This window comes from Vespula vulgaris, chromosome 22 (assembly GCF_905475345.1).
Source record: "Vespula vulgaris chromosome 22, iyVesVulg1.1, whole genome shotgun sequence".
Lineage (NCBI taxonomy): Eukaryota > Metazoa > Arthropoda > Insecta > Hymenoptera > Vespidae > Vespula > Vespula vulgaris.
Window position 1 is genome coordinate 1022766 of NC_066607.1, and position 26259 is coordinate 1049024.

Here is a 26259-nt window from a genome sequence, read left to right on the forward strand (position 1 = left end):
AAAAAATACATGACAATTCTTCATTAAAGAGTTTAGTCAATCGTTTCAACGTTCTTCGCGACAAAGATGAATTCTATTCAACATTTTCTCTTTTTTGGACCTATCGATTTATATATATATATTTTTTTTACAAGTATTTTACAGTAAAGATAGCCAATATAGAAATCTTTTTTCTTTTGAGTCTGTAAGAATTGCCAAGTATAATTTTAAGGACACGCTTATACATCCATATATCCATATAATTACATAATTTTCTTTTATTAAAAAATACATGACGATCCTTTATTAAACGGATCATCTAACCATTCTAACGTTCTTTGCAATTTTGGCAAATCCTAGTTAGCTTTTTTTTCACATTTCTGTTATTTTTCTTTTTTTCAGATACTTTCCAGTAAAGGTGGTTAATAACAGAAATGGCTTGTACTAAGATTATCCTTTCAAAGCTCTTTGCATTTGCTATTTCATTTACTCCAAGCATAAGAACTGTTAGGTATAATTTTAATAAAATAAAGAAAATTACATAATATTCTTTTATTAAAGAAAAATAATATTCTTTTATTAAACTTTTTCTCTTTTTTGTCAATTATTTTTTTTTCGAATACATCGCAGTAAAGATGTACAACACAAAAATTGATAATACTTGAAAAATCGTCCTATAAAAGCTCTTTGTAATCACGATTTACTTTTCTCCGAGTCTATAAGAATGGTCAGTGATAATTTAGTGACATCTATATATGTATACATACATACATACATATGTATATATATAATTATATAATTTTCTTTTATTAACAAGTACACATTGATTCTTCGTTAAATAGTCCACCTAACCATTCCAACGTTCTTTACGACAAAAACGAGTTCTACTCAACTTTTCTCTTTTTTGTCAATAATTTCTTTTTCTAATACTTCACAGTAAAGATGTACAACGCAAAAATTGATTCTACTTGAAAGATTGTCTTTTAAAAGCTCTTTGCATTCACGATTCACTTTCCTCTGAGTCTGTAAGAATGGTCAGTGATAGTTTTATTGATATATTTATATATCATTATATATATATATATATATATATATATATATATATATATTATATATATATGTATATAATTATATAATTTCCTTTCATTAAGGAATACACGACGACTAATGTATTTGACATCGAATTGGATATTGTAAGTAACTTGGTTGAATCATCCGAAAAATAAATCCAGTCCTTGTCGATTTTCCATCGAAGGTTGTTTACTTACAAAAGGAACAAGATCCTATTGGTGGTCCTATCTTATCTGCGAGTCTCTAGCGATGATCATCAGCGACTCTTACGGGCAACCCCATTGCTATACGCTTTCTTATCGTTAAATAACGTACTAAAAAAAAAAAAAGAAATGCAAAAAGTTTAATCAACTCGAGTTTCACGTTATCGCGAGATAAGGAACTGCGATAATCGTCGAACGACAACCAAAAACTCATCGAGGTGGACAAAAAAGTAGGAGCGAGTTGCTAAATGCATACCGGTCACATAAATCGTATCTCATTATTTTTTTTTCTTCTTTTTTTTGTTGAATATAAATGAAATTTAATAGTATATATATATATATATATATATATATATATATATATATATATATATATACTTTTTATATATATATTTTTTCTTTATATCTGCTTTATATACATACATATATACATACATACATATATACATACATACATACATACATACATACATACATACATACATACATACATATATATATATATATATATATATATATATATATATATATGTATGTAAGTATCCTGAATGTGGAATAAGAGACACACAGACAAAATATTTATAGTGCACATCTCAATTCATAGGAGTTAAAGAATCATTTAAAACCTACGATTAGTGTATCTAAGTAATTATTTAATTGTTTAAAGAATTTGTGTAAAACTTCCTTGCTTGCGACGATAAAATCATGCATGTTCGTTTTTAGCCACTTCAAAATTGCTCTGACGAGAAGAAAGGACAGTATCGTAAGAGAGATTAACGAAAAACACATTAGAAGCTTGTTAGAACTCTTCGTTAAATCTTTTCGCATAATCTTAAAAACTGTTCCTAACATTATAAATTCATACAACTGACGAAATTACCTAAAGAATTGAACTTCAGGCAATTTCGTAGATTGTAATTATATCTATCAATCGTTCTAGCGAACACTTTGCACAGTTGTCGAGTGCGTTGAAAAGCAAATGCAAAGAAGTTTGATGAGACATATTTACATATAAATATCGAAGTTTCACGACAAAGCGATTTCGTGATAAGTGAATCACTTCAACAGTGAATCAGTGAATCGAAATTCAAAAATGAAAAACTCTTGGAAGAGATCGAGCACGTACTTAATATCTCTTCAAGAATCTCCCTGTATTTTTTATTCTTTCCTATCGAATTTGACTCTATATGAAGAAACGAAGTAGACACTCGATATAGTAGTTTGATGCCGAATATAAATATGAATATCGCGAACGTATCGTCGATATAATTTGGATTCTCTTTCGAATTCGAAAAGGGATCCTTTGTCCAACGAGTAACGTTCGCGAGTTTCAGGAACGCTTTGGCATACAAGAGGGAGGGTCAGCGGTCTTCTACGCCATCTTGAAAGGAAATTCCAGGTCCCCGAATGGCCGTAAGATCGGGACACATCGTTATGGGTCCTCGCGTCCTCTCTCTCTCTCTCTCTCTGTCTCTATCTCTGTCTCTGTCTCTGTCTCGATCTTCTCGTTCTCTCGAGCGGAGCAGTATCGGGGCGGAGGACCCGGTCCACGAGCTGAAGGAGGACGCGGTCGTAAATATTCGGGCGCCAAATAATGCCGGTTCCGAGCGAGAGCAAGCGACCACGACTGCTGCTCGACCCGTAATGAAGGACATCCTCGTTAATTAGTCAATAAATTATCCTTCACGCTCAGGATGCTCGTGGTACCCCTCAGTCCTCTTCCCGACGAGCTCTTTCCTTCCATCTATCTGTCGCTCGTTCTCCCTTTCTATATCTCTCTCTTTCTCTTTCTTTCTCTTTCTATCTTCGTCGTAGCTCTCCTCTCGTCTTTTTTGTCCCGAGAAGAACTACTCGAGGGCTGCATACTTTACGACACCTATCTTGCGCGACAGCGCGATGCATTTCTCACAATCAGAGCCCTCGAAGACGGAAACGCGTCTTGTAAGACGATCCACGAGGTGGTCCGTCGTCGACTTTCAACCACGTCCAATTTTTCGACGACCGGTATCCTTTCACTCAACCTTTCTTTCTCTCTCTTTTTTTCTTTTTTTTTCATCTCTCTCTCTCTCTTTCTCTTTTTCTTTTTCTCTCGATTCTTGTCTACCTTTCGTGGGAATCGAATGGACGGATCGACCGGACGAGCCACCAGGATCGAAATAGATCCGGACGAGCTATTATACGAGTTAATATTGCAGCGGTTCGGATCAAACCGAGAAAGAAGAAGAAGAAGAGGAAGAGGAAGAAGAAGAAGAGAAGAAGAAGAAGAAGAAAGATGGATAAGAGAAAGATATAAAAACATCTAATATACATACGTAATAACGAAGCAAAATACACGATGCGATAATCGATCGCTCGACCTCTTAACAAGATGCAACGAACGGACGCCGGTTGCGTGTCGAAGGAAGATGCGAGCGAGCTCTTCCGTTTTCCGGCAAGCATCGTGTACTTAAGAGAACGAGGAAGATAAAAAAAGAGAAAAAGCAAATGAAAAGAAAAAGGGAAAAGAAAAAGAAGAAAACGAAACAAAAAAAGAAAAAAGTATCCCGAACGTAGGATCGCAATGGCGATAGAGATAAGTCGTACGGCGCGATATCGGATATTGTGAATTCTTTTCGACCGCGGGAAATATAAATCCGGTAGGTTGGGTCAAGGAAAGGGAAAAGGAGAAGAAGAAGGGAAAGACAGGTAGATAGGTACGTAAAGGAGAAAAAGAGAAAGAGAAAGAGAAAGAGAAAGAAAAAGAGAAAGAGAAAGACGTCTTGTCGGTAACTTCTCGTAATATTGCGGCTCTGTTGCGTTGTGCACGGTGCATAAAGATTCGATCGCGTATACCTACACGTCTAAGGTACATAACGTGCCACGTGACCGTAGATCACCTTAACTACTTCCTGGCCGTAGTAGTACAGTCCTACCGAGTCTTGGAGACGTGGAAAACGACTACTACGAAGGATCGTCCTGATCTTCGCGAGTGCTCGCGACGCGTTAGTCTTGTAACGCGCGAGGATTACGCGTTGAGGAAAGTTGATTTAGTCTGTTGCTGATAGTATTCGTTTCTCTCTTTCTCTCTCTCTCTTTTTCTCTTTATCTCTGTCTTCGCCATTGAAAAGAGAACGCGAAGATGAACGAGACCCGAATCCAGTATGCTCTTGAAACGCGAGAGACACGGAAGAGCAATTGTCCGTCGACGAATCAACTCGAGTTTTATCCTTAGCGTATCAGTATGTATTGTATTATACTACCTTCGATTAAACGAAGACGATACCACGATCGCTTATTACCGATATCCGACATTGTTGGGAACACATTTTCATCGAGAGCTTATCCGTTAGAGAACGTCGCTGTATGTGGATGATCGTCTAATTTACGAACGTTCGAACGATTGAACGGCTTTGTTTGAACTTTAGCTCCTTTCGGTCGGTTCGATTTATGCGATCGCTTATAGTAACTGCTCGTAACGATTTATTATTGGCTTCCGTATATTTGTTTGTGTGCGTGCGTGTGTGTGTGTGGTGTGCGTCTCTACTATTTTAAAACGATACGTTTATTTCCTTTTATTTTTCTTCTCTTTTCTTTTTGATTTTCTCTTAGCTAACGATAACGAGCGATTAAGATATGACTATATCCATAACTTACTTCGTTTCTTCGTTCCTTGTAAGATTTTATGTGGTAATTTAGGAAAAAACTAGGTCCATGGTTTATGCAGACAAGACGTTTTATTCAATTTGGCTCGTCTGCAGGCTCAGCATCGAATATATTGAGAACGTAGTTACGAACGTCGTCTGAGGTTGGAAATTTGTCGCTATGCAAGTCAAGAAGATGAGCTCGCAATTCTTTGGCGAAATTCGTGCAAAACGTTTCGTTTGTTTCCGTTGCGCAAAAGTCGCACTCGTAGATCGTCTTGCCGGGATGAAGAGTCTTCGAGAGTATGTGCTTTCTCAGATTGTCCTGAAACGAGAAAACAAATAGAGAGACAAGGAGCGAAATACTTGGAGCATTTGGGTGTTCTTACAAGCGTTTTAGAAAGAGTCATAAATAAAGCTTGCAAATGTAAGGAGCCACGTTGTAAAGGCTTTTCATAGCTCTTTAATGGACAATGATCCAGTCTGAAACTTACGAGGCGATTCGCACGAACGAAAGTGACGATGAAACGACAGTCAAGAGTGTTCGGTCATGCTGCCTGATTTAAATCACCTTTCCGAACCATAATCGCGAGACGTTCGCTAACGCCTATACGTGTTTTGTCTTCCGTACGAAATAGTACCGATAAATTTGAAATTTGTTAGACCGCGACAACCTCATATAACCTACTATTATCGTCTAGAAGATAGTAAACGGGCATACTAATACAACTTGGCTCTTATCAAATTCGCGTTCTAAGTTAACAGATTACGGACTCACTTTGCGTCTTATTAGACGATAAAAGACATCAATTCGATATCCCTACTTCGAGAACTGCTTGCTTTCTCCTGGTACAAGGATATGATCGAGAAAAGAAGAGGGAGGACGTCATTGGGAGGAAGACAAAAAAGAGAAAAGAAAGAGAAAGGGAAGAGAAAAATAAGAAATTCTGTCCTTCCGTTCTTAGTTAGGAATACCTGAAGGAGCGAGAAGAGAACTGAGAATCTGTTTGCCGGTGTGTGCAAAACCGGACGCGTTCGTTGGCCATGCCGTTGGCGCATTTAAAGGCGCTTTACCCTCTCGGCCTAAGTAGCCGACCGTAGTCGTAAACATCTTCCTACCAGGCGGGCTTATACGAGCCGTTGATGGCAACGGCAACATCAAATTTAATTTCCCATAAGTAAATCTTTCCGCGCGGCGCGACCAGCGCTCCGTGACGCTGCCGCATTAAGCCTCGTTCACACCGCTACGAGGGCGGCTGTTCACTCTTTTCTTTCTTTTTCTCTATCTGCCCGTCATTTTTTCTCTTTCTCTCTCTTTCTCTTATCTCCCGACAAAAGAAAATAAGGTAAGGTGAGGGGCCGCCCTTTCAACGACGACGAGACACGCGAACATAGAATAAACATTTTCTCGCAGTCACCTTCTTCAGAACTTCGATCTCTACTCTCGAATTATTATCGTACACGCATACCTAGTTACCTTAGATACTTATTTATTCGGATTCGGTGCAATACCACGAGAACAGATGTTGTCCATAGGCATCTCGTGTTCCCCGTTTTACGAGTTTCTTCATCTGACACTAAAATTACAGAGACCTTAGTCGTACCTTATTCCTCGCTGTCAGTTCCTTTCAACATCTACCCGAAACCTTCTCGATACCTTTCTACGTATCCTCATACTCCTCTTCGCCATCCGACGCGCCTTATTCCCTGACGTAAACGTTCTCGTAATATTCCTGAATTATCGCGAATAGTTTCGATCTCGCGATGATTTCCACGCATCGCGGACCAGTGGCCCTTTTTGCCGTGCCGCATTTCGTTAATTAAATGCACCCGCGATGATCGAATCGATTATTTAACGATTCGCTTAAATAAAGCCGATCAAATTCTACGATGGAATAAGGAATATAGGATAAGGGTATCTTACCTGCATCGATAAGTTGAAAGACGGTAACGATGATAACAACGCCGACGAAGATCCTCGACGACGATTATTATGAAGGCAAAAAAAAGAAAGAAAAGAAAAGAAAGAGAGAGAGAGAGAGAGAGAGAGAGAAATGGCCACTGAAAATAATCCTGCAAAATAATCTTACCTCAACCGGAATTAACCGTGGTTAACGCGGTTAACGCTAGAGGGAAAAAAAAAGAATAAAATAAATAAGGTAAAATCAGAGATAAAAAGCCGGTGGGTAGTAGTAGCGATGATGAAAGCGAGGAGAGAACAGCGGCCGCGAATAGAGATTCTTTAAGACCTATCACCTTGAAAAAGAGGAACGTGAGCTTTCTTGACGTTGCACGAGTCTTCAGAGAAGGTGGAAGATGTTAACGGGGCTGAGGGATGGGGCGGGGGAGAGAGGAGGGTGGATAAAAGATAAAAAGAGAAGGAAGCCCAACGAAGAAAAAAGCGTGTAACTATCCGAAGTAAATCATAAGGTAGAGAAAGTAAGAAAGGTATGGCGAGAGTGAGAGAGGAAGAAAGACAAAGAAAGACAAAGACAGAGAGAGAGAGAGAGAGAGTGAGTGAGTGAGTGAGTGAGTGAGTGAGTGAGTGAGTGAGTGAGACAGACAGAGAGAGAGAGAAAGAGAGAGAGAGAAGGAAGGAAGATGGGGAAGGTGGCGCGTGTAATCTCGTTGACGCAAGGCTAGCCGACCGCCACGTTGGAAGGGAATCTCCTCGTTAAATCGTCCCGCGTGCTGCTCGCACGTTTCTTCCTTATTAAAGTACCGAGTAAGCAGCCATCGTCGCGAGACTCCCGATATTCTTTCCAGCCACGGAGATGCGTGCCCCTCGTATTTCCCTTTTATCCTCAGACCTACCAGTGAAATTATTTTACGATCCTACGAGGTGGATCGTGCTATCGATGCTGAAGATTTTTTGTTCTTTTTTGTTCTTTTTTGTTCCCCCTTTATAATCCCTCATTCTTCCAATTTTTTGTTACACCTCGTCATACGTCCTTGAACCTTCGATCGATTTTAACACAACGAATCGTATACTTATCACCAAATCCAGCTGGTCCTTTAAACGAGAAATCTTAAACGTCCGATCTTGTTCTCCCGACCGTCAAAGTATTTTGATTTGCTTAGGAATCGAATTGTTTCTCAACGAATCGAAGATAAAGATTGTTCCTGTAAACTATATATCGATACGTGTTACGGTTAATAAATGTACGAAGCTTTTTCTTTGTTTTCTTTTTAAATACAAATCTACCTTCGTTCTAAACGCACCCAACCATATCATTTCTTCTTTCCTTTTTCTCCTTCTTCGAAAGTGAATAATATGATTTTGCTTTTATATCAGTACCGTCGAGATACCAACCGTTAGCGTGATTTCTCCGTTTGGACGAGATCAATGTCGAGCATAAGCTCGCGTATAGGAAATCCAAGAAATTCTCCCTCGGCAAACATTAGCCGATTTTACATTCACGATCGTTCCTCCGTTTCCTTTTTTCCTTTTCGTTTCTTTTCTTCTTCTTTTTTTTTCTTTTTTCATTCGAAAATTAACGACCGGTAGCAGGGCGTACAAGTCGATAGCATCAAAGTCAAGCGTTTAAGAAACATAGATCGTCTCTCGCTTAGTTCGAGATAAGCGGTGCACGGCTGCAGTAGCGGCGAGGAGGTAGGGTAGATCGATCTATCCGCGGCTAAAGCGCGCAATGATCGGAGTAATTCCATTATCTTAATCGGTAAAACATTCTCGACGAGAATGAACGAGAGATCCCGATAGAGGAGAATGGCGACGGGCTTTTATTATTTATTACATTGTTTCTCGAGCCACCGATATGCATCTTTGCATTTTATGGGCGTCCGAAGGTGGATACTATTAGTAGTAGAATAACCTATGAATGTATTAGTGTTGGTAGACGGAGAGGTAGAGACGGAGGTAAGTACGCGAGCAAAGACATAACGGCGAACGATTTTAACGTGGACCGAGCGACCGGAATCCACCGCGAACGTACTACAACCGGGTCGTAGAGTTTCCTTGGCAAACAGTAAATCGAAATGAGAGCCACTGGAATGAGTTTATGTCGCTATCAAAGAGACACGGAGCCCTCGTATGCGAGTCGCATCCCAACTAAAGCTTCAAAGGACATTAGCATACCGGCCAGCACGGTATGACCGGAGAGAGGCCCGGCTTTCCTCTTCTTCCGTGCGTGTGTGGGCATCCAGTGAGCACAATTAACTCGTTATCTTATCGCGGTCCGCGGCGGTGGCGGCGGCGGCGACGGCGGCGGCGACGGCGGCGGCGGCGGCGGCGGCGGCGGCGGCGGTGGTGGCGACGGTGGCGATGGCGTCGGTGGTGGCGGTGGCAGCAACGGTTGTGGCGGTACCGGCACCAGCAGAGAACTCGACGCGGTCCAAACGTTAAGGTGTACTTTCCTTAATTTACGCCCACGGGCTCGTTCGCCGTACAAAAATCGGACAAGCTGAACGATTCGGACTTTTTCTGTCCGAGGTAAGATCGAGTTTACTCTCTCGAAACATCGAAATTCCCTTAATTGACCTTCTGCCCAATTAGCGAATCGATCTGTCGAGCCTTAACCGAATTTTAATTTTACTTTCGCTCCTGTCTGACGATTAGAAAAACGATTAAAAAGAAGATTACTCGCTCGGTAGGAACAAAAAGGTTGTCGCTAAAGTTACATGCTAACATTTAGAATATCGTTAATGAGTAAGAACTTACCAGACTGTAGCAGGCGTAAGCACAATAACGACATTTGTACGGCTTGGTACCCGTGTGTAGCCGCATGTGTCGTCTTAGATGAAAGCCGAATCTGGTTCTAAAAGTGCAACCGGAGTGAGGACAGCAATGATAACCAAGTTTCTCATCGCTCATTGAGTCCTCGTGCCTGACCAGATGCCTGGAACGAGGAGAAATAAAACCGTCTTTCGTAATAATAATATGCAACGGAGTTGGCGACAAGTAGCCGGACGAATCGCGAGCGTGGGCGCGGGTCGTTCCTTCGAGGAGAAACGATAAAGAGAGTTAAAAGAGGATCGAGCCGCCGAGGGGGAGGGGGGAGCGTGACAGGGGAACGAGGATGTTGGGTGGGGAGGTAGGAAGGGTGAGTGAAAGGGGGAAAATGGAGAGGAGGAAAAAGAAAGGCGACTACTATATCGACTGATATATTCGAGATGGCGGAAGACGTACGATCAGGCCAAGGCGCGGCTCTCTCGGGAAGTTCATCGTCGCAGCGGGACCCGGTGATTATGAAAGATGCGATATGCGTGCGCGATATTACGAGGGAGCCATTGGCCGTTGCTACGTGTATATCAGCTTCGAAATGCGTGACACGTTTAATTAAAATCCGGCGTGATTTACTTCAGAGCGTGGAGCAAGACTGAAGTAGATAGACGGATAGAGAGAAAGAGAAAGATAAAGAGAGGAAGAGAGAGAGAAAGAGAGAGAATTCGCTGCGACACTCTGCGGTTGCGTTGAGTTCGACTCACGTAGTAAGTACTCAATTCGCGATGAAATATCGCGTCGAGTATCGCCGTGCGGCCGATCATAACGGGTTGCCCGCACTTAGTCGACTTCTGCACGCAACTTCCGCTTGCGCGGTTCTCCTCCACCCTTCTCGGTCTTTACCACACGATCTCTTTCTCCCTCCCCCCTCTCTCTCTCTTTTCTCGTTTCACGCCCGTGATGTTACTTCTTTTCTTCTGAAGCTTAAGAACGCGGTGTAACTGTCGGAGAAAATGAGAGAATATTTATTAGTACGTATCGGTGCCGTATTCCACGACACAATACCCTTAATAAGGCTTAATTTAAATCGGGCTTGCCTTGATCGTTCGGCAAATTGCTGGTAGCATATTTAACGGCATTATGACTTAATCGAGGTCCAGCACGAAAAATTAAATATCCATCTATCTTACGAGACTCTGCCTCGCCTTTTCGTACGGATTCTCACGAATTCCATCACGCGTATCACGTCACGATGATTAAACATCGATCGTTACTATAAAGATCCCCTTGATTCTCGTCGATCGATCGAAATCGATAATTAAATTCTACGCTTCGATAATATCTAGCGGATTAATAGCGACATTAGTCTCGATCATTGGCCGTATCGTGTTCTAGTCGATTTCGATCGAGATCGAATTCCAGGACAAGGAACTTGAGGATAACGTCATTGAACCTCCGGATGGATCGTCACGTATATATGTATGTATGTATGTACGTATATGCGAATCCACCGCGAAAATTGATTTCTTTTTCTATTTTTTTTTCAACTTGTGCGACGCAAGTCGATCGCGTATGCGTGGTGACACGTCCGATGCGTCCTCGCAATTAATTCGATCCGGCTTCCTCGAAGACATCAATTATATATACGCGACTTGCGAACACGATTAATGCTGTAGGAATGCATCGTTCTCAAGTCAGAGACCTTGATTAAAATTAATGTCAATAATATCGGCGTCGACGATGTTGGTGATACGTAGATATACTCTTTCCCTCCTTTCCTCTTTCTCTCTCTCTCTCTCTCTCTCTCTCTCTCTCTCTCTATCATTATCTCTTTCCTTCTTTTACCTGTCTTGTCGACAAACTCGCAGAATCGCACGTGGAATGAATCGTAAAAGCACACCCACGCGGAAGCACCTCGTTTCGCGATATTTCATCTTCATTCTCCCCATGAAAAAATGGCCGATTAATTTCATATGACTCATTAATAATGATCACATTAAATTCTCGTTCTATTAATCATACGAATCGTAGATTTATAATCTATAGATCTATGTATATAAGTGTATACGTATACGTAATTATATCAACGTGCGTTACAAAAAGGATTACGTTTCATTTGTCTTACGAATACTACGAGATTTTGATTTATCGCGAAGATAAGCACGTTTCGATATTCCTTTCGGAAAGTACGATATTTGTTGACATTAACCGCGATAACAAGCGAGTGATTCACAATTATTTCGGACAATGTTACAAAAAATAGTATTGATTTTGTTCGTATTGACGTTTCGGTTCATTGCGTCCAATTCATTTCTCTTATGAAGATTGAAACATTACAAAAGTGATACGTGTCCGTACTTTTCACAAAGAAAATCGAAACGTGATTCTTTTAGTGACGGGCCACTTATACGTCCTGGTATTCGTAACCAGAAAATACAACGCGCTTATTCTTGCCCCGTTATAAATGAAAACTTACTACTTTTCGAGAAGAAAATTGAAACGTACACCGCTTTTCGCGAAAAGTCGCGAAAAGTTCAAAATGCCAGTCTTCGGTAAGAAAAATGAAAGAGAAATATTTTACTTTACGTAAAGCACGTAAAGAATATTATTCATCTTGTTAGTATTTTACTTTTCGTTTCGTTCGAAACAGCAGTAATTCAAACGTTAACAAAAGTCAACGGAAATAAATAAGTACTTACCTGCGAAGTTGACTCATCGTTTTAGCCGCGTAAGAACATTGGCCGCATGGAAACCGTCTATTAGTGGACGTGCTGTCGTGAACCAACGAACGATGATACTTTAACTCGGAAGCTGTGCGGAGTACCGTAGGACAACCCGGAAGACCGCATTTGTACTTCTTACCGGCATGCCTATACATATGTTGTCGTAATGCATGTCTGAAACAAGTCGTTCGAAATAAATTATTGACATGTCTCTTTCCCTCTCATTCTTTCTACGTTCATTGAAAAAAAAAAAAACATTATCAAACTATTCTCACGTATTTCATCGAGACAATCAAATCAAACTTTCTTGTATTCGTCGTACAATCGTACGTTATTTCTTCACTTTGTTTTTTATTTTTTTCTTTTTCTTTTTTCAATGAACTTATAGATACAGGTTTTTTATTCGATAGATATAGATATAAGTTTTTCTTTCTTTTTTTTTTTTAATGAACTTATAGAGAACAAAAATAGTCGATATCGAGCAGTAAGCATTAAACGTGATGCAGTTGGAAGGATCTGCAACGGAATCGCGAGCCACGGATGCCAAGTATATTCGAAAAACATTTCACGGCTGCGAGTATAATTTTTGGAATACCATAGGACGTGTTAAGACGCTCGTTGAGAATAATGATTTTGCCGGTTAAATAGGCACGCGCGCTTTCGTTAAGTTCGACGCGTAATAAGACAGCACAATGGACCAATGAATGCGTGGTACGCGTGCGAGGATCGGGCCCGTTTGCACGCCTCACGATCCGATCGCAGCTGTTGCATCCTATGTATATCACAGAGGGTTCCTCTCTCTCTTTCTCTCTCCCTCTCTCCCTCTTTCTTTCTCATGATAGCGTGAGTTAGCCCGTAACACGGATCCGCGAGAAGGAACTACACTTTAAATAGTTTCTGTCAGGAGGTGACGATCTATACGGTTATTGAACCTATCTCTCTCTTTCTCCCTCTCTCTCTCTCTCTCTCTCTCTCTCTCTTTCTCTTTTCGAGCGTGCTCTCTAAGTAAGTCAACAAGACGTATCGAGACCGGATCTCCTCCCGCTTTACCGCTTGGAATTCTGATCGTTTAAGAAGAAGAGGAAGCAGCTAAAGATTTATGGCACCTTAATTAGGATACAGTCAGTGCAACGACTTTTACGGCCCTGAGTTTAATTAAATCATCCGTTCGGAGTAAAGTGGAATTTTTAAATATAGGTAAGTATATCACATTGGCTGCATATTGGTGCTTGAACGGAGAATTAAACTTTCATAAAATTATGATAGAAATTAAATGAAGGGGAACGAATTTGGTGGAAACGACTTTTTATAGGCGACCTGCATTTTCATACGAAATGTAAACGAATGCTACACGAACACGTATATTATCTTGTTTTCTTTCAGTATATTTCTTGTTTCTTTTTTACTTCTTTTTTATTTTGTTTCTCCTTTTTCGTTTATTTTTCGTATATAAACTTCGAGGCTTATCATCGTCGGTAATACGTAAAAAATTATTACGAATTCGTAAAATCAATTTGATGTTACAAGAACAAATCACGAATATCCGCATTTCGCTGGCATCGTTACCTACTCTTTAAACAATGTTGTACAGAGGTAGATCGTTCATCGAGCCGAGTTCGAGTGCTTCGAACGTTTCGCTCGTCGATGCTATCGAAATTAGCAGCAAATTTTCGAACACAAGTATCCAGGATCGACGGTACTCGTATCTCCGGCTGCCGGCCGCAAGATCTCGACGTCGTTCTCGAGGACTATTGCTGCTGTTGTTGCTGGTGATGATGGTGGTGGTGGTGGTGGTGGTAGTGATGGTGGTGATGCTGTTGCCGCTGCTGTTGCTGCTGTTGTGGCTGCTGTTGGAAAGTTAGCTGGGACAGGACGAAGGACGCAGATTTTTCGCGATGGTAACTCGCCGATATCGCGAGAAGTTTTGCTCGGAGAGCGATCGAGAGTGAATGAAAGAGAAACAGGAGAAGAAGGAGAAGAAGAGAAAAGAAGACAGAGAGAGAGAGAGAGAGAGAGACAGACAGAGAAAGAGAGAAGGAAAAAGATCGAAGAGAGAAGAAGGGGAAGAAGGACGATAGAGGATGCTGGGAAGCGGAGAATGGCAAGGAGTAAGAGTGAGATAGAGAAAGGGAAAGAGCAACGTGAGATCTGGGCCGTCCTAGAGGGAGAGCCGGCCTACCCAATTGGCTACGCAAGTGTAACGCCAAGTTTTACAATGTCAGCGTATACACGCCCTCGCACGAACCTGGCGAACGTAGACTATGCTTGCACCTGCCAGAAAGAGAGAGAGAGAGAGAGAGAGAAAGAAAAAGAAAGAGAGAGAAAGAAGGAGAAAGAAAGACCAAGAGAGAGAAAGAGAGAAAGAAAGAAAGATGCAGGTAGCAAGACGCAAATACGCGTGTCTCACGAATACGTGCGTGTTCAACGTACGGATCTTTTGCCTGCGTTGCAGGTAGGTATCCACTGCACGTGCAAGTTGCACGCGCGTCTCGCATGCGTGGATTGCGTGAGATCCTCAGAGATCTCCTGCGATCCACAACGATCGTGGCCAACGATGAAGATAACGATAAAGACCGGCAACGAGTTCGATACACCCGCGCATATAGAAAAGGTCGATCCTTTCGTAGAATTTCTCGTGACTAATCCGGAAATGAATCGGTAAGCTATCAACAAAGCTCCAATCCAATTCAAATAATATTTTTATATTTAATTCGTATTAATCGCGAAATCATTCGATTGATCGTCATTTCATCAACCATTTCCGTTTAATTCTTAATTAGTATTGGGAATTGCCCAGAGAGGTTCTGCATTGATTTCTTCTTTACGATTAACGAACGATGATCTCATGTTCGTAGCAACGGTTAAACGTGAGATATCGATAGGAGATCCGAGGATGCTATCGATATATACGATACAATATTTCTCAGATATCCTTTTACTTTTTACCGTATAGCTACTTACCTACCTATACCCTACTTAGATAGCTATACGATCGAGTTGTTCACGATCTTATCTTTGATTTTAAACTTCCCGAAAGAGTCGCAATGTATCGTAGTAATTTTCAAGAGATTCGTTTAAGAACTTAGATAGTTATACCTACCTCGATCCAATCAACGTCCATCGACTTTTAATTCTACTCGATTACTGTTACAGTATAGATAGTTAGATACGCCAAACGAAAGGTCTCGTTCGTTCGTTCGCGGAAAGTATAAATTCCGTCCTTGGAAATCCGAGTTGCGTTCGGATTTCCTTACACGGATCATTGTAAATGACATAAATGATGAGAATGAGATCCCTTTCGAGCTCGGTATCCGTGTACGGAAAATCGGTTTGAGGTTTCCATACACTTCCTAACGTACCGTACTCTCTTACCACAACGATGGTAATTGCATCTGAATTATGACATTCTGTCCGTAGGACAAGACTTTTCTTGGGGATCGGAATCCGCGATAAAAAGTTATATTAATATGGCATCTTATACATGCAGGTGCGGTTTCTCACGCATGGAATTCACTGGCGTGCTCGCGCGAACGCATTACTGATCACTGCGTATTGCTATTCGTATTTGGTTACCTGTTGAATAATAATATACACGCCGGAAGAACCACCATGTAAATAAGCGCGTTCTTTGACAATAATAAACTAGACTAAATAATATCGTTTCTCAAAAAAATATTCCCTATGATCCATTCATCGATCATCAGCTCGCTATATGAGATTCTAAATTGGTGAATATGTGGTAAATAATGCAAATTATTTTTTTTCCCCCTATTTTTTTTCGTCTTCTTAACAACTCCATCGACCAAAATCTTGAAGGATTAATTAATTATATAAAAAAAGTAACTTTCCGTTCGAAAATGTCGAAAGAAAAAAGAAAAGAAACGACGCCGATGGTGGATCGGCGCGGTACAGGTCGGAAGGAAAAAAGAGACAAAAAAGAAAAAGAAAGAAAAAAGAAAAGGAAAAAAAAAAGAAGAAAAAGAAGACAACGTCGCGTTAAGCATGGATCGTCGAAAGGATCTTTTCGTAGAACCGTCGATCGAATCGATTTGACGAAGGTGAAAGAAAGGTGTTCGGTGAATTATGACTCGCGTTGCTCAACGAATCGCTAGGAACTACGACGTAGACGGTGGTCGGATATCTTTTTTCTTCTCTTCTTCGTTTTCTTCTTCTTCCTCTCTCGTACCTATTTACCTTTTCAATCGGTTGAAATTCCGATAGAACAATATTAGTCACGAGTTTACGAAAGTGTGCCTGGGTGCCTGTGTAGATTTGAGGAGACGTTGACGAGAAAAGGAACGCGTCTTCTTAGCAAGGAGGAGGGGTGGAGAGGAGAGTAGAGAGAAGGTAGAGAGGAGGACGAAGGAGTAAAGGGGAGGGTTGGGCTTTCGAAAAGATGAAGTGCCGGCGAGGAGGGGGTATGAGGGGAGGGGAGGAGCGGGAGGGGGGTAGAGCCGGTGTGTTTCGGTGGAATGTCGCAGGCGTGACAAGAGGCCGTTAAGGAGAGACTCGGGGCCGATTGGGCAAGCGGATGCGGTCACTCCGGATGATTTAGCGCGACGTCCACCGTCATCTCGTGAAATACGTACCGGCTCTGAGCGGGGGCCATTTAAAAGTCTAATCTCTGTGGCCGCGCGATCGTCGTTAAATCCCTCGATAACGGCCGCGTGCCATCGCGAGATGGTCCGCGTTATTGGAATACTGACGTTTAGCTAAATCGTGATACGTACGTACGTTAATTCTCCGTTCGTTATCGGTGACTCGCGATTCTTCTTTTTTTTTTTTTTTTTTTTTTTTTTAGTACGGAATAATAAATAGGTAAGTTATACAAGAAGTAACATTATAGACGGAGGCGAACGATTTACAAGATTTTAGTATAAATACGATAGGTTTTAACGTTCCTTTTGACCCGAAAGTAAGTAAGTATGTATGTATGTATGTAAGTATGTATGTATGTATGTATGTATGTATGTATGTACAACGTTAGGCGGGGTTATACCGTGATCGCGGGCGTATCTCAATTTGTATCCTAACGAAGTTGGATCCAGTCGGATATCGATACCATAGGTATCCTATCTTTATCTGCCAGTTGCCGTCTGGAGGGCATAAATCTCGTCGACGATGTTGTATAGAAGAAAGAAGCAGTACGGAAAGAGAGAAGGAGAGAAAGAGAGAGAGAGAGAAATATAGAGAGAGAAAGAGAGAAAGAAAAAAAGAGAGAAGAGGGTAAAGAGAGGAGGGATGTGCAATCACGTCGCGAAAATTCGTATAATTAAAATCGAGCCGGTTAGGGCTTCAAGGAGCGCAATGGTAGCGCAGAGAAGAACGGTGATCGGACGCGGCGTCATCGGACGTCCGCACTCGGGGTTAAGGATAATCGGTTGTGTACACGAAGAGCGCGCGGGATACAGAGTGACGTATAAGTTAATATCGGGCCCGATCGCTTCGAGATGGGAATTGCAGAGTCGGTGAAGCGATCGTGTAGTACGCGCGCGAGAGAAGAGGAAGAAGAAGAGGAGAAAGAGGAAAAGGAGGAGAAGGAGGAAGGAGCGGATGGGAGCGAGCAAGCACGGGCATTAATTAAAAAGGTTGTGCATTAAAATGATTTGTTTTAATTGGCTGAACGCGCTGAGGTATTTATGGCCTCCTCGCTCTTTCGTTCCTTCATTCGTTCCTCCGTTCATTCGTTCTGTCGACCATCGACTTCTCTTTCTCTTTCTACTACTACTACTACTACTACATTTTCTTCTTCATCTTCTTCTTCATCTTCATCTTCATCTTTTTCTTCTTCTTCTCCTTCTTCTTCTTCTTCTCCATCATCGTCATCTTCTTCTTCTTCTTCTTCTTCTTCTTCTTCTTCCTACCACTCTCGTCTTTCCTCCTGGTTCGAGTTCTCGCCCTAGTCCCCTCCGCCACTGACCTCTTCGATTATCTCGAAATCGGACGATCGTTCATCCGGAGGCCGACGCGAAGAGCTAAAAGGTGATTCTCTTTTGGCGGGAAGAACCGTGGAGCGCTTCATAAATATCCGCCCGCGACAAGTGGATCTTTATTACTACCCGTGATTTACGCGTGCCCTTCGTTCTGTAGTATTCTTTTCTATTCCACCTTCAAACTCATATCTCTCTCTCTCTCTCTCTCTCTCTCTCTCTCTCCTCCTTTATCTCCTTCCTTCCCTCTCTTTTTATCTTTCAAACAGAGAAGCAAGCATACATATGTAGGCGAATCGAAACACGTATGCAATGATTTATTGCTTCTTATCAAGAAAACGTCAAGTATCTCGAATGGGGATTGAACGATCGGATGGATCGTAAAAGGCTATCGGTATTATATTCGTTTGAGGCTAGTAGTAGTAGTAGAAGAAGAATAAGAAGAAGAAGAAGAAGAAGATGAAGAAGAAGAAGAAGATGAAGAAGAAAAAGAAGAAAAGGTATACTAGTAGTAGTAGAAGAAGAAGAAGAAGAAGAAGCAACAGCAGGAGAAAGAATAATAAGAAGAAGAAGATGAAGAAGGAGAAGAAGAAGAAGAAGAAGAATAAGAAGAAGAATAAGAAGAAGAAGAAGAAGGTCGATGCGGGGATCAAGGCCTGGAAGGTGGACGTACGAGCGCGCCCGATGCAATTAACGAGGAGAGTCGCGAACTCACAGGAGGAAGGCCGAGAAGGAAGAAGCGAGGGGATACGAGAGAGGAACGAGGAGAGAGAGAGAGAGAGAGAGAGAGAGAGAGAGAGGGAGGGAGGGAGAGGAAGAGATAGGAGGGGGGAGGAAGGGAGGAGTGATACTAGAAACGTTAATCCTTGGTGGAAGCCGGTGAACTCCGTAGTGGAGAACCGGTGGAGCTGCCAAGGTGGGTGGAATCGACGATTCCAAGGGACGATGGGCGAGGTGGGATCGTGATGGCTCGTGATGGCGGTGGTACGCTCATGGAACGATGCCGAAGAAGAGAGGAGGCCGGACCAAACTGAACCGAAGGTGATGCATGGCCGACGGTTCCTACGGCGGCCCTGCAGACGAAGAAATAAAGAATAAGAAGAATATCCGCTTCGCCAGCTCGAAAGCCGGCCCCCTGGAGCAAACGCTGTCATAACTCAATCCCACCTTCGTCGGTTCGTACGTCGGTCCGTACGTCCTTACGTCCGTCCAGTATCTCCTCTTCCCTCTCTCTTCTTTATCCCTTCTCCATCTTCTTCATCTTCTTCTTCTTATTTTTCTTCTTCTTCTTCTTCTTCCTCTTCTTCTTCTTCTTCTTCTTCTTCTTCTTCTTCTTCTTCTTCTTCTTCTTCTTCTTCTGATTTGCTTTCCTTTTCTCTAGTCTCAGCGCTATACGATCCGATCGTATCGAGGTTTGCAAGCCATGAAGGAGTCTTCCAGTTGCCTCCACTTTCAAAGTGAATCTTTTCATACGAATTAAAAAAAAATCGAACGTTTAATATTTCTACAAATCATTTATAACATTTATAACGATCGTTAATTCTTTTCTTTCTTTCTTTCTTTTTTCGTCCTCGATCCAATCATTCGTTTCTTTCTTCAACATACGTCAACTTTATTTTTCGAAGAACAGTCGTAGAAAAAGGAAATCGAATTTCGTCAACGTTTCGACCATCAAAAACGTATAAACCGGTTCGAAATGAACGATCCGTATAACCGTCCAATGATTTATTTAAACGTTGCGAAACGAGATAAAGGCGTCGAGAGGAATCGTAAAATCGATTGCGTTCTGATCACGGAATTGATACATAAACGAAGAAATAAATCGACGAGATCATACGATCGGATCATCCTCGAAGGTTCTGCATCTCAATCGCCGACTCAATCGATAAATCGTACAATCGCGACGATTAATCGTCGTCGTAAATAATAGCCCGTCGATCGAGATACGTGCAGCGAGTTTTTTCTTTTTTTTTTTTGGTTTTTCCGTTTTTATTTTTTTTTGTTCCTTTTTTTTCAATTTTTGCGAGTAACACAACGTCATGGATCGATAACAAAAATAAGGATTTTTGAGGATCGATGGATTTGACAAACTTCATTGCGATCGTGAATGAACCAACGAACAATTCTTTTTTAATTCTTCGTTTCATTACTTGCTTTGATAATCTTCGAGAATGCGAATCGATATTAGTATAAACGCGATACATATTATCGCGACCGATTACAATCGAAACAGATTATTCCGGTTATCCTCGCGACGACGCCGAAGTGTGGACGCGCGTGAAAATATGACGTAACGCGTACCGTTATTATTTACAACCGCTACGGAATCATAAACCAACTCCGATTTACGTTTACCGCACAGCTGAATAAGTAGCAACGACCGGTTTTACGAAGGCGACTTTAATTCACGGTCCACTTTAACTCGCGCTTTAACGTGTTCGCACGACATAATCCGCGCGTCAAAATCTGTTTTAAAATTCAAAGTTACGCTATGCTACGAGGTGTAGAGAGACGATGCGATCATGTTTCCACATACTCTCTTTCTCTTCCTCTTTCTCTCTCTCTCTCTCTCTTTCTCTCTCTTTCGAAAATCACGATAATTTCAACGCGAACTTTTAACTGTACCTACATAGGTATAATATCAAAATAAAAAAAGAAGAAGAAGAGGAAGAAGATCCAAATTATTTTTCGTCGCTTCGTGCATATGCTTAATATTTTATAATAATTCGTCTTTTACGTTCTCCAAAAAAAAAAGAAAAAAGAATCAAGATATTTAGTTCTCGTTTCTCGAAGTATTATAACATCCCGAAGCATTCCTTTTCCGTGAAGAACTTGTCAAGGACTCGCAAATCGCAGCAAGAAACCCAAACGCGCGTTGCTTTCTGTCACGGGCGTGAAGCTCGTTAAGCGCGTACGTGACCACTCCGTGGAATAACTTGGAATTAACGCGGATCCTGATCGAAGTTCTCTCTCTCTCTCTCTCTCTCTCTCTCTCTCTCTCTCTCTCTCTCTCTCTCCTTTTCCCTCTGCCGCTCTATCTCTGTCTCAGTCTCCGTCTCCATCTTTTTTCCTCTTGTCCTATCAGGTTGAGACAAACGGAAGAGAAGGAAATTTCGTCTCGTGCAAGAGTACTGAGCGGGTAGTTCCGCATAGCCGCTGATGTTGGAAGTTTCGTTAAAGTGTGCGAGAGACAGAGAAACAGAGATAGAGAGAGAAGGAGAGAAAAGAGGAAGAGATAGAAAGAGAAAGAGATAGAGAGAGATAGAGATAGAGATAGAGCTAGAGATAGAGAGAGAGAGAGAGAGAGAGAGAGAAGGAGAGAGAGAGAGAGAGAGAAGGAGAGAGAGAGAGAGAGGAAGAGGGAGACAGGATCTAGCTGCCGCGTCATGAAGATTAGGAGGGTGCTTTCGAGGGGTAGTAGTGGAGGAAAGTGGCGTCGCCTAGTGCTACCGTGGAAGACCGGCGAAGGGGTGGTTAACGCTTCGCAGCCGAGGCTCAGAATAAACAACAATATTATAACGCAAGCTTAATTGCGCCAGAGGGCTCGGTAACGGGCGCATAAATCGGGACAGTGAGGGAGAAAGAGAGAAAGAGAGAGAGAGAGAGAGAGAGAGAGAGAAAGCGCGCTCGCGCGCTCCCTCGAAACTCCGAGTCTCTCTCACACTCTCTCTCTCTCTATCTCTTTACCTCTTCATGTCTTTCTCCGTCTCTCTGATTCGCTCTCTCTCTCTCTCTCTCTCTCTCTCTATCTCTCGGTTTCTCTCTTCCTCTCTATCTCCCTTTCGTTTCCTCGTTCTCGTCCTGCGCCATCCCCTGGATACGTACAACGATACTCCACGAAGCACCCTCTCTCTCTCTCTCTCTCTCTCTCTCTCTCTCTCTCTCTCTCTCACTCTCTCTATCTGTCTATCTGTCCTTCTCTTTCGCTCTCGTTCTCAGAGTAGGATTCATTTACAATAAACATGTCGCTCGCTAATTTCGTCGGCGGAAAAGGAGGCATCTCCGGCAGGCTCGGCATTTTAACCGCGATCTATGTCGACGCCTCTTCCCCTCCGGGTAGAACGTCGTCGATTATACAGGAACCCGATAGTTCCCCAACGGATTCGTAGATAAGGAAGAAAAAGAAGAAAGAAAGGAAAAAAAAAGGAAAAGGAGAAGAAAAAATCGAAAAGGGAAGAAAGAACAGACTCGAATGTAAATCCTGAATTATGAAGGAACGGCTAAGGAGCTAAAGATTTGTCTTAGAAGTAGAGTTGTGTATGTTGAACTTTTATGAATGGCTTGCTTATGAACGTACGTAAAGTAAGTACGTGTGAACGTATATAGGTATAGAATTGCATACATCCTATTTGAGATTCCAGAAGGCCGTTTGGTGGCAACAGACAGAAGGTTAAGAGTCGAAAAATGTTGAGTCCGCGGAGAAGCTCGAGTGTAGGAAGCGCTGCGGTTTGGCGACGTTACCATCCGCGAGCGCGTGAAACAAGAACGGAGAGGCGAGAATGCAAAAGAAAAGAAAAGAGGAGAAAGAGAGAGAGAGAGAGAGAGAGAGAGAGCGAAGAGGATAAAGAGTGCCAGAGGTGCATGCGGGCTTTGTCGAAGGTAGAGGTGCAGAGAACTCCGACTGAGTGAGAAAGTGGGAGAAAGAGAAAGATATCGTGAAAGAGAGAAAAAGAGAGAGAAAGAGAGAGAATGGGTACATGGTCCAAAGGGGTAGTGGAGATGACCAAACGAAGGGGGTAGTAGGATGGTTTGGCCGTTAGGTGGACGGTTACCAGCGAGCGTCGGCTATATCTATGCATCCTCGACCACAGGCCTGTTTTATTTTATGAATTGCAATATTTCAAGCGACAACTGGACTCGCGGGGCAGTCACCACTAAACTGTCTGCATACGGGGCCGTGCTTACCGCGTGCCATCGTACACCACAGTACGCGCACCATCGTCGCGCACGGCTACTACGCCAAAACGATGGCTGCTATGGGAAAGGAAAGGTGAAGTGAGGGAGAAGGAGAAAGAGAGACAGGTAGAGAAACACACGTACCCGCTCGCACGGCACAAAGGGCATTGCGAGAGAGGGAGCCTTCCCACCCCCGGTTAGTCGAAGAACTCGAGAGAGAGAGAAAGAAAAAAAGCTTTCGTTCCGGCGACACTCTGTTGGACGTCCTACCCATTCGCTCCGAAAAAGAGGGAGAGCAACAGCCTCGCATTGTTCGTCGAGAGCATGCAGAATCCTCTTCCGTCTTTCTCCCTCTATCTTGCTCCTTGTCTTTTATCTTGGTTCGTTCGCACGCATACGGTAGGAAGGTTAGAGAAGAAGTAAGAAAAGGAAGAGGTGAGGATTTAGGGTGTCTACGGGGTGATCCGTAAAGACGACACCGTCCCTCGTTAGCAGCTAGAGGTGCAAGAGAATGGTAACGGTTAAGAAGACAATGGTGTCCCTGAACACACAATCAAGCCTACCCTCTACTAAACTCCCGGTCTTTCCATAGACACTCCTACGTGATTCCTATATTTTCCTTTTTTACACGAACCTTCCACACCGATATAAACTTACTAGAATCTAAAACTGTAATAACAAAAACGGATATAATCGAACGATTGATTCTTTAGAAAAAAAAAAAAAGAATTGCTTTAGAATCAAAAAAAGGATCGCCTGGATAACTTCATTGAAAATCATTTAACTAACCTACGGAAAAATCTTTCTCGGTAAATAGGATAAATCCGAGGATTCTCGAAGAATGAAGGCGAACGATGGGAGGACGTCCGACGTACGTTCGGAAGGAAGAAGCACGTGCATTAGAATTTCTAATCTTGGATCTATGCTCTTGCACGGTGGAGACTCTCGCATAGGACGATATTTATTCCCGTGGAAGAAGTAGCATCGCGTCCCGATGTTAAAGCATCCCGATGAACGCCACGGGCCGGCGAGGTTACGGCAATCTCACCCAGTATGCCTATCTGCACGGTGTTTACCTGACCAGGTACGAAGGAGGTGGACGCGCCATTACTGCTACGAAAGATAAAAGATACGCGCGCGCCACGCCGCGGTCCATATATGTAAATACCTCTGGGGAACGCGTGTACATGGCATACGTCGAGAGAGAAAGAGAGAAAGAGAGAGAAAGAAAGAGAGAGGGAGAGAGAGAGAGAGAAAGGAGGTAAGAGGGTTGGATCGCGGCAAGGGACCGAGGGCAATGTTGGAGGAGTAAGAGGTAGAGGAAAAGGAAGAGAAGGAGAAACGAGGGAAGAGGTGGAGAAGGGTACGGGGGTGGCGAACCGAGCGAAACGTACGGTCAGTAACTCGCGTATGTAACATACTATCTTGAATATGCGCATACATCGCGAGCTGGTCGCGTATTCTGAGAATTGGGTAGGCGATCGGTTGCGCGGGAGCTGCCCGTCTCCTCGTAATTACCTTCTTTCTTTCTTTCTGGATCCCAGCCGCCGACCCTCTGCACGACCTTCTCTTCCCCTTACCCTACTTGCCTCTCTTTTGCCTTCTTCTCTTTCTTCTTCTACTTCTTCTTCTTCTTCTTCTTTTCTTCTTCTCGATTCCCCTCGATTCTACTCTTCTTTTCTTTTCTCTTCTGTTCTACCTTCTCCCATTTTTGCCGAAGAACACCGAACGAACTTACCATGTTCAATTCTTGCTACGCTTTGACACGTATTTTCCGTCCATATTTTTTTTCTTTCTTCTTAGCAACTACTGTAACCCCGGGTCTTCCTTCGAAAGCCATATTATGAACGAAGGACACGATATTCCGCAGTCTTGCCAAGCGAAATCAGGAGAACAGAATACCTCTTACTTGCTACGATATCGAGAACAGAACATAATTTTCCAAGCGATACTGACAAGCTGATCTATGAAATGGCAGTTGAGAATGGTTTTCCAAGGGTAGTGGTAGTGTACGCTCATCCTCCTGGGTTGGATGATGTAATTCGTCGATTAAGTAGTTCATGGACTTTGAAAACTTTTCGATCTCGTACGCGTTGCTTTACGAGAATCGTCTCTGACGTCGCCGGAACGAATATCACGTTACTCTTTTGCGATGATATGTTTTTTTATTATCGTTATTATTATCATTATTATTAATATTATTATTTCTTCTGTTTCTTTCTAAAAATTATCCCTCCCAGAAATCATCCATCGATTCGAATTTCCATTTCTAATCGAAAATAATCGAGCAACCGTTCGGTGAGTTCTCACCGAATAGAGAGCCTTTACAAAGGTTACGTCTTGTAACAGAACGCTAAGAAGTAACAGGTAAGTAAGGAACAGAAAAGAGAGAAAGGGAAAGTGCGAAGTTCTTCAAAAGAGAAAAAGAACAATTGAAACGAAGAGGAAAAAAAAAAGAAAAAGAAAAAGAAAAAGGAAAAGGAAAAGAATAGAGGAAAGGTGTTAACATTTGCTTTATAGGGACCGCTCTAGAGCTGTAGCAATGCTTTAATACTTATGTCGACGTCGTGCAACGCGAACGTCCAATGCGCGCGAGCGTGCAAGGGGAAGGCTAACACGAAGCAAGGCGTTCTAGCTGTGAGCTCCCACGTAAAGGCGCCTACTTGAATACATTAGTATTAGAGGTAGAAGAAGAACGAAGGAGAGAAGAGTGAAGAAGGAAGAGGGCATACATACATACATATATATATACATACATACATACGTACGTACATATATATACACATATATATGTACCTACTCGCGCGAGCGGCTCATAATGCAAGCCCGTTAAATACTAAAATGACCCACGCGGGCTTACAACCCGCTATGAGATGTTAATACGGGCCGCTGGCAGAGAGCCTCTCACCCTATCTTTCTCTATCTGTTTCTCTCTCTCTCTCTCTCTCTCTCTCTCTCTCTCTCTGTCTCTCTTTCGTTCTCTTTACCCAGTACGCTTCTATGTCTTCGCGTTTACTCCTCTTTCTTTTTCTCATACGTTCGAACGACTCTACTCGTTTGCTTTCCTTCTCTCTCTTTCTCTGTCTCTTTCTGTATTTCTCTCTCTTTTCCGCCGGCCAACGGATACGGTCCTTTATTTTATAGTTATGCAGCGAG

General features: G+C 42.4%; 1 protein-coding gene across 8 annotated transcripts in view; it reads right to left on the reverse strand.

Annotated features, from left to right (window-relative positions):
- Positions 1-250: 250 nt before the first annotated feature.
- LOC127071607 (zinc finger protein 7-like) overlaps positions 251-26259 on the reverse strand; it is a 44266-nt gene continuing 18257 nt past the window's right edge. For 2 of the 8 annotated variants that reach the window (XM_051011086.1, XM_051011087.1), the window contains exons 7-10: positions 12254-12451; positions 9552-9729; positions 4887-5198; positions 251-1364 (exon numbers count right to left, since the gene is read on the reverse strand). In XM_051011086.1, coding sequence (XP_050867043.1) covers positions 4971-5198; positions 9552-9729; positions 12254-12451 — 604 coding nt within the window. In that variant the 3' untranslated portion in view covers positions 251-1364; positions 4887-4970. Of the gene's footprint in view, positions 1365-4886; positions 9439-9551; positions 9730-12253; positions 12452-13847; positions 14125-18746; positions 19671-26259 lie in introns of those variants that run through there. The other 6 variants (XM_051011090.1, XM_051011091.1, XM_051011089.1 and 3 more) reach the window with 6 other exon arrangements.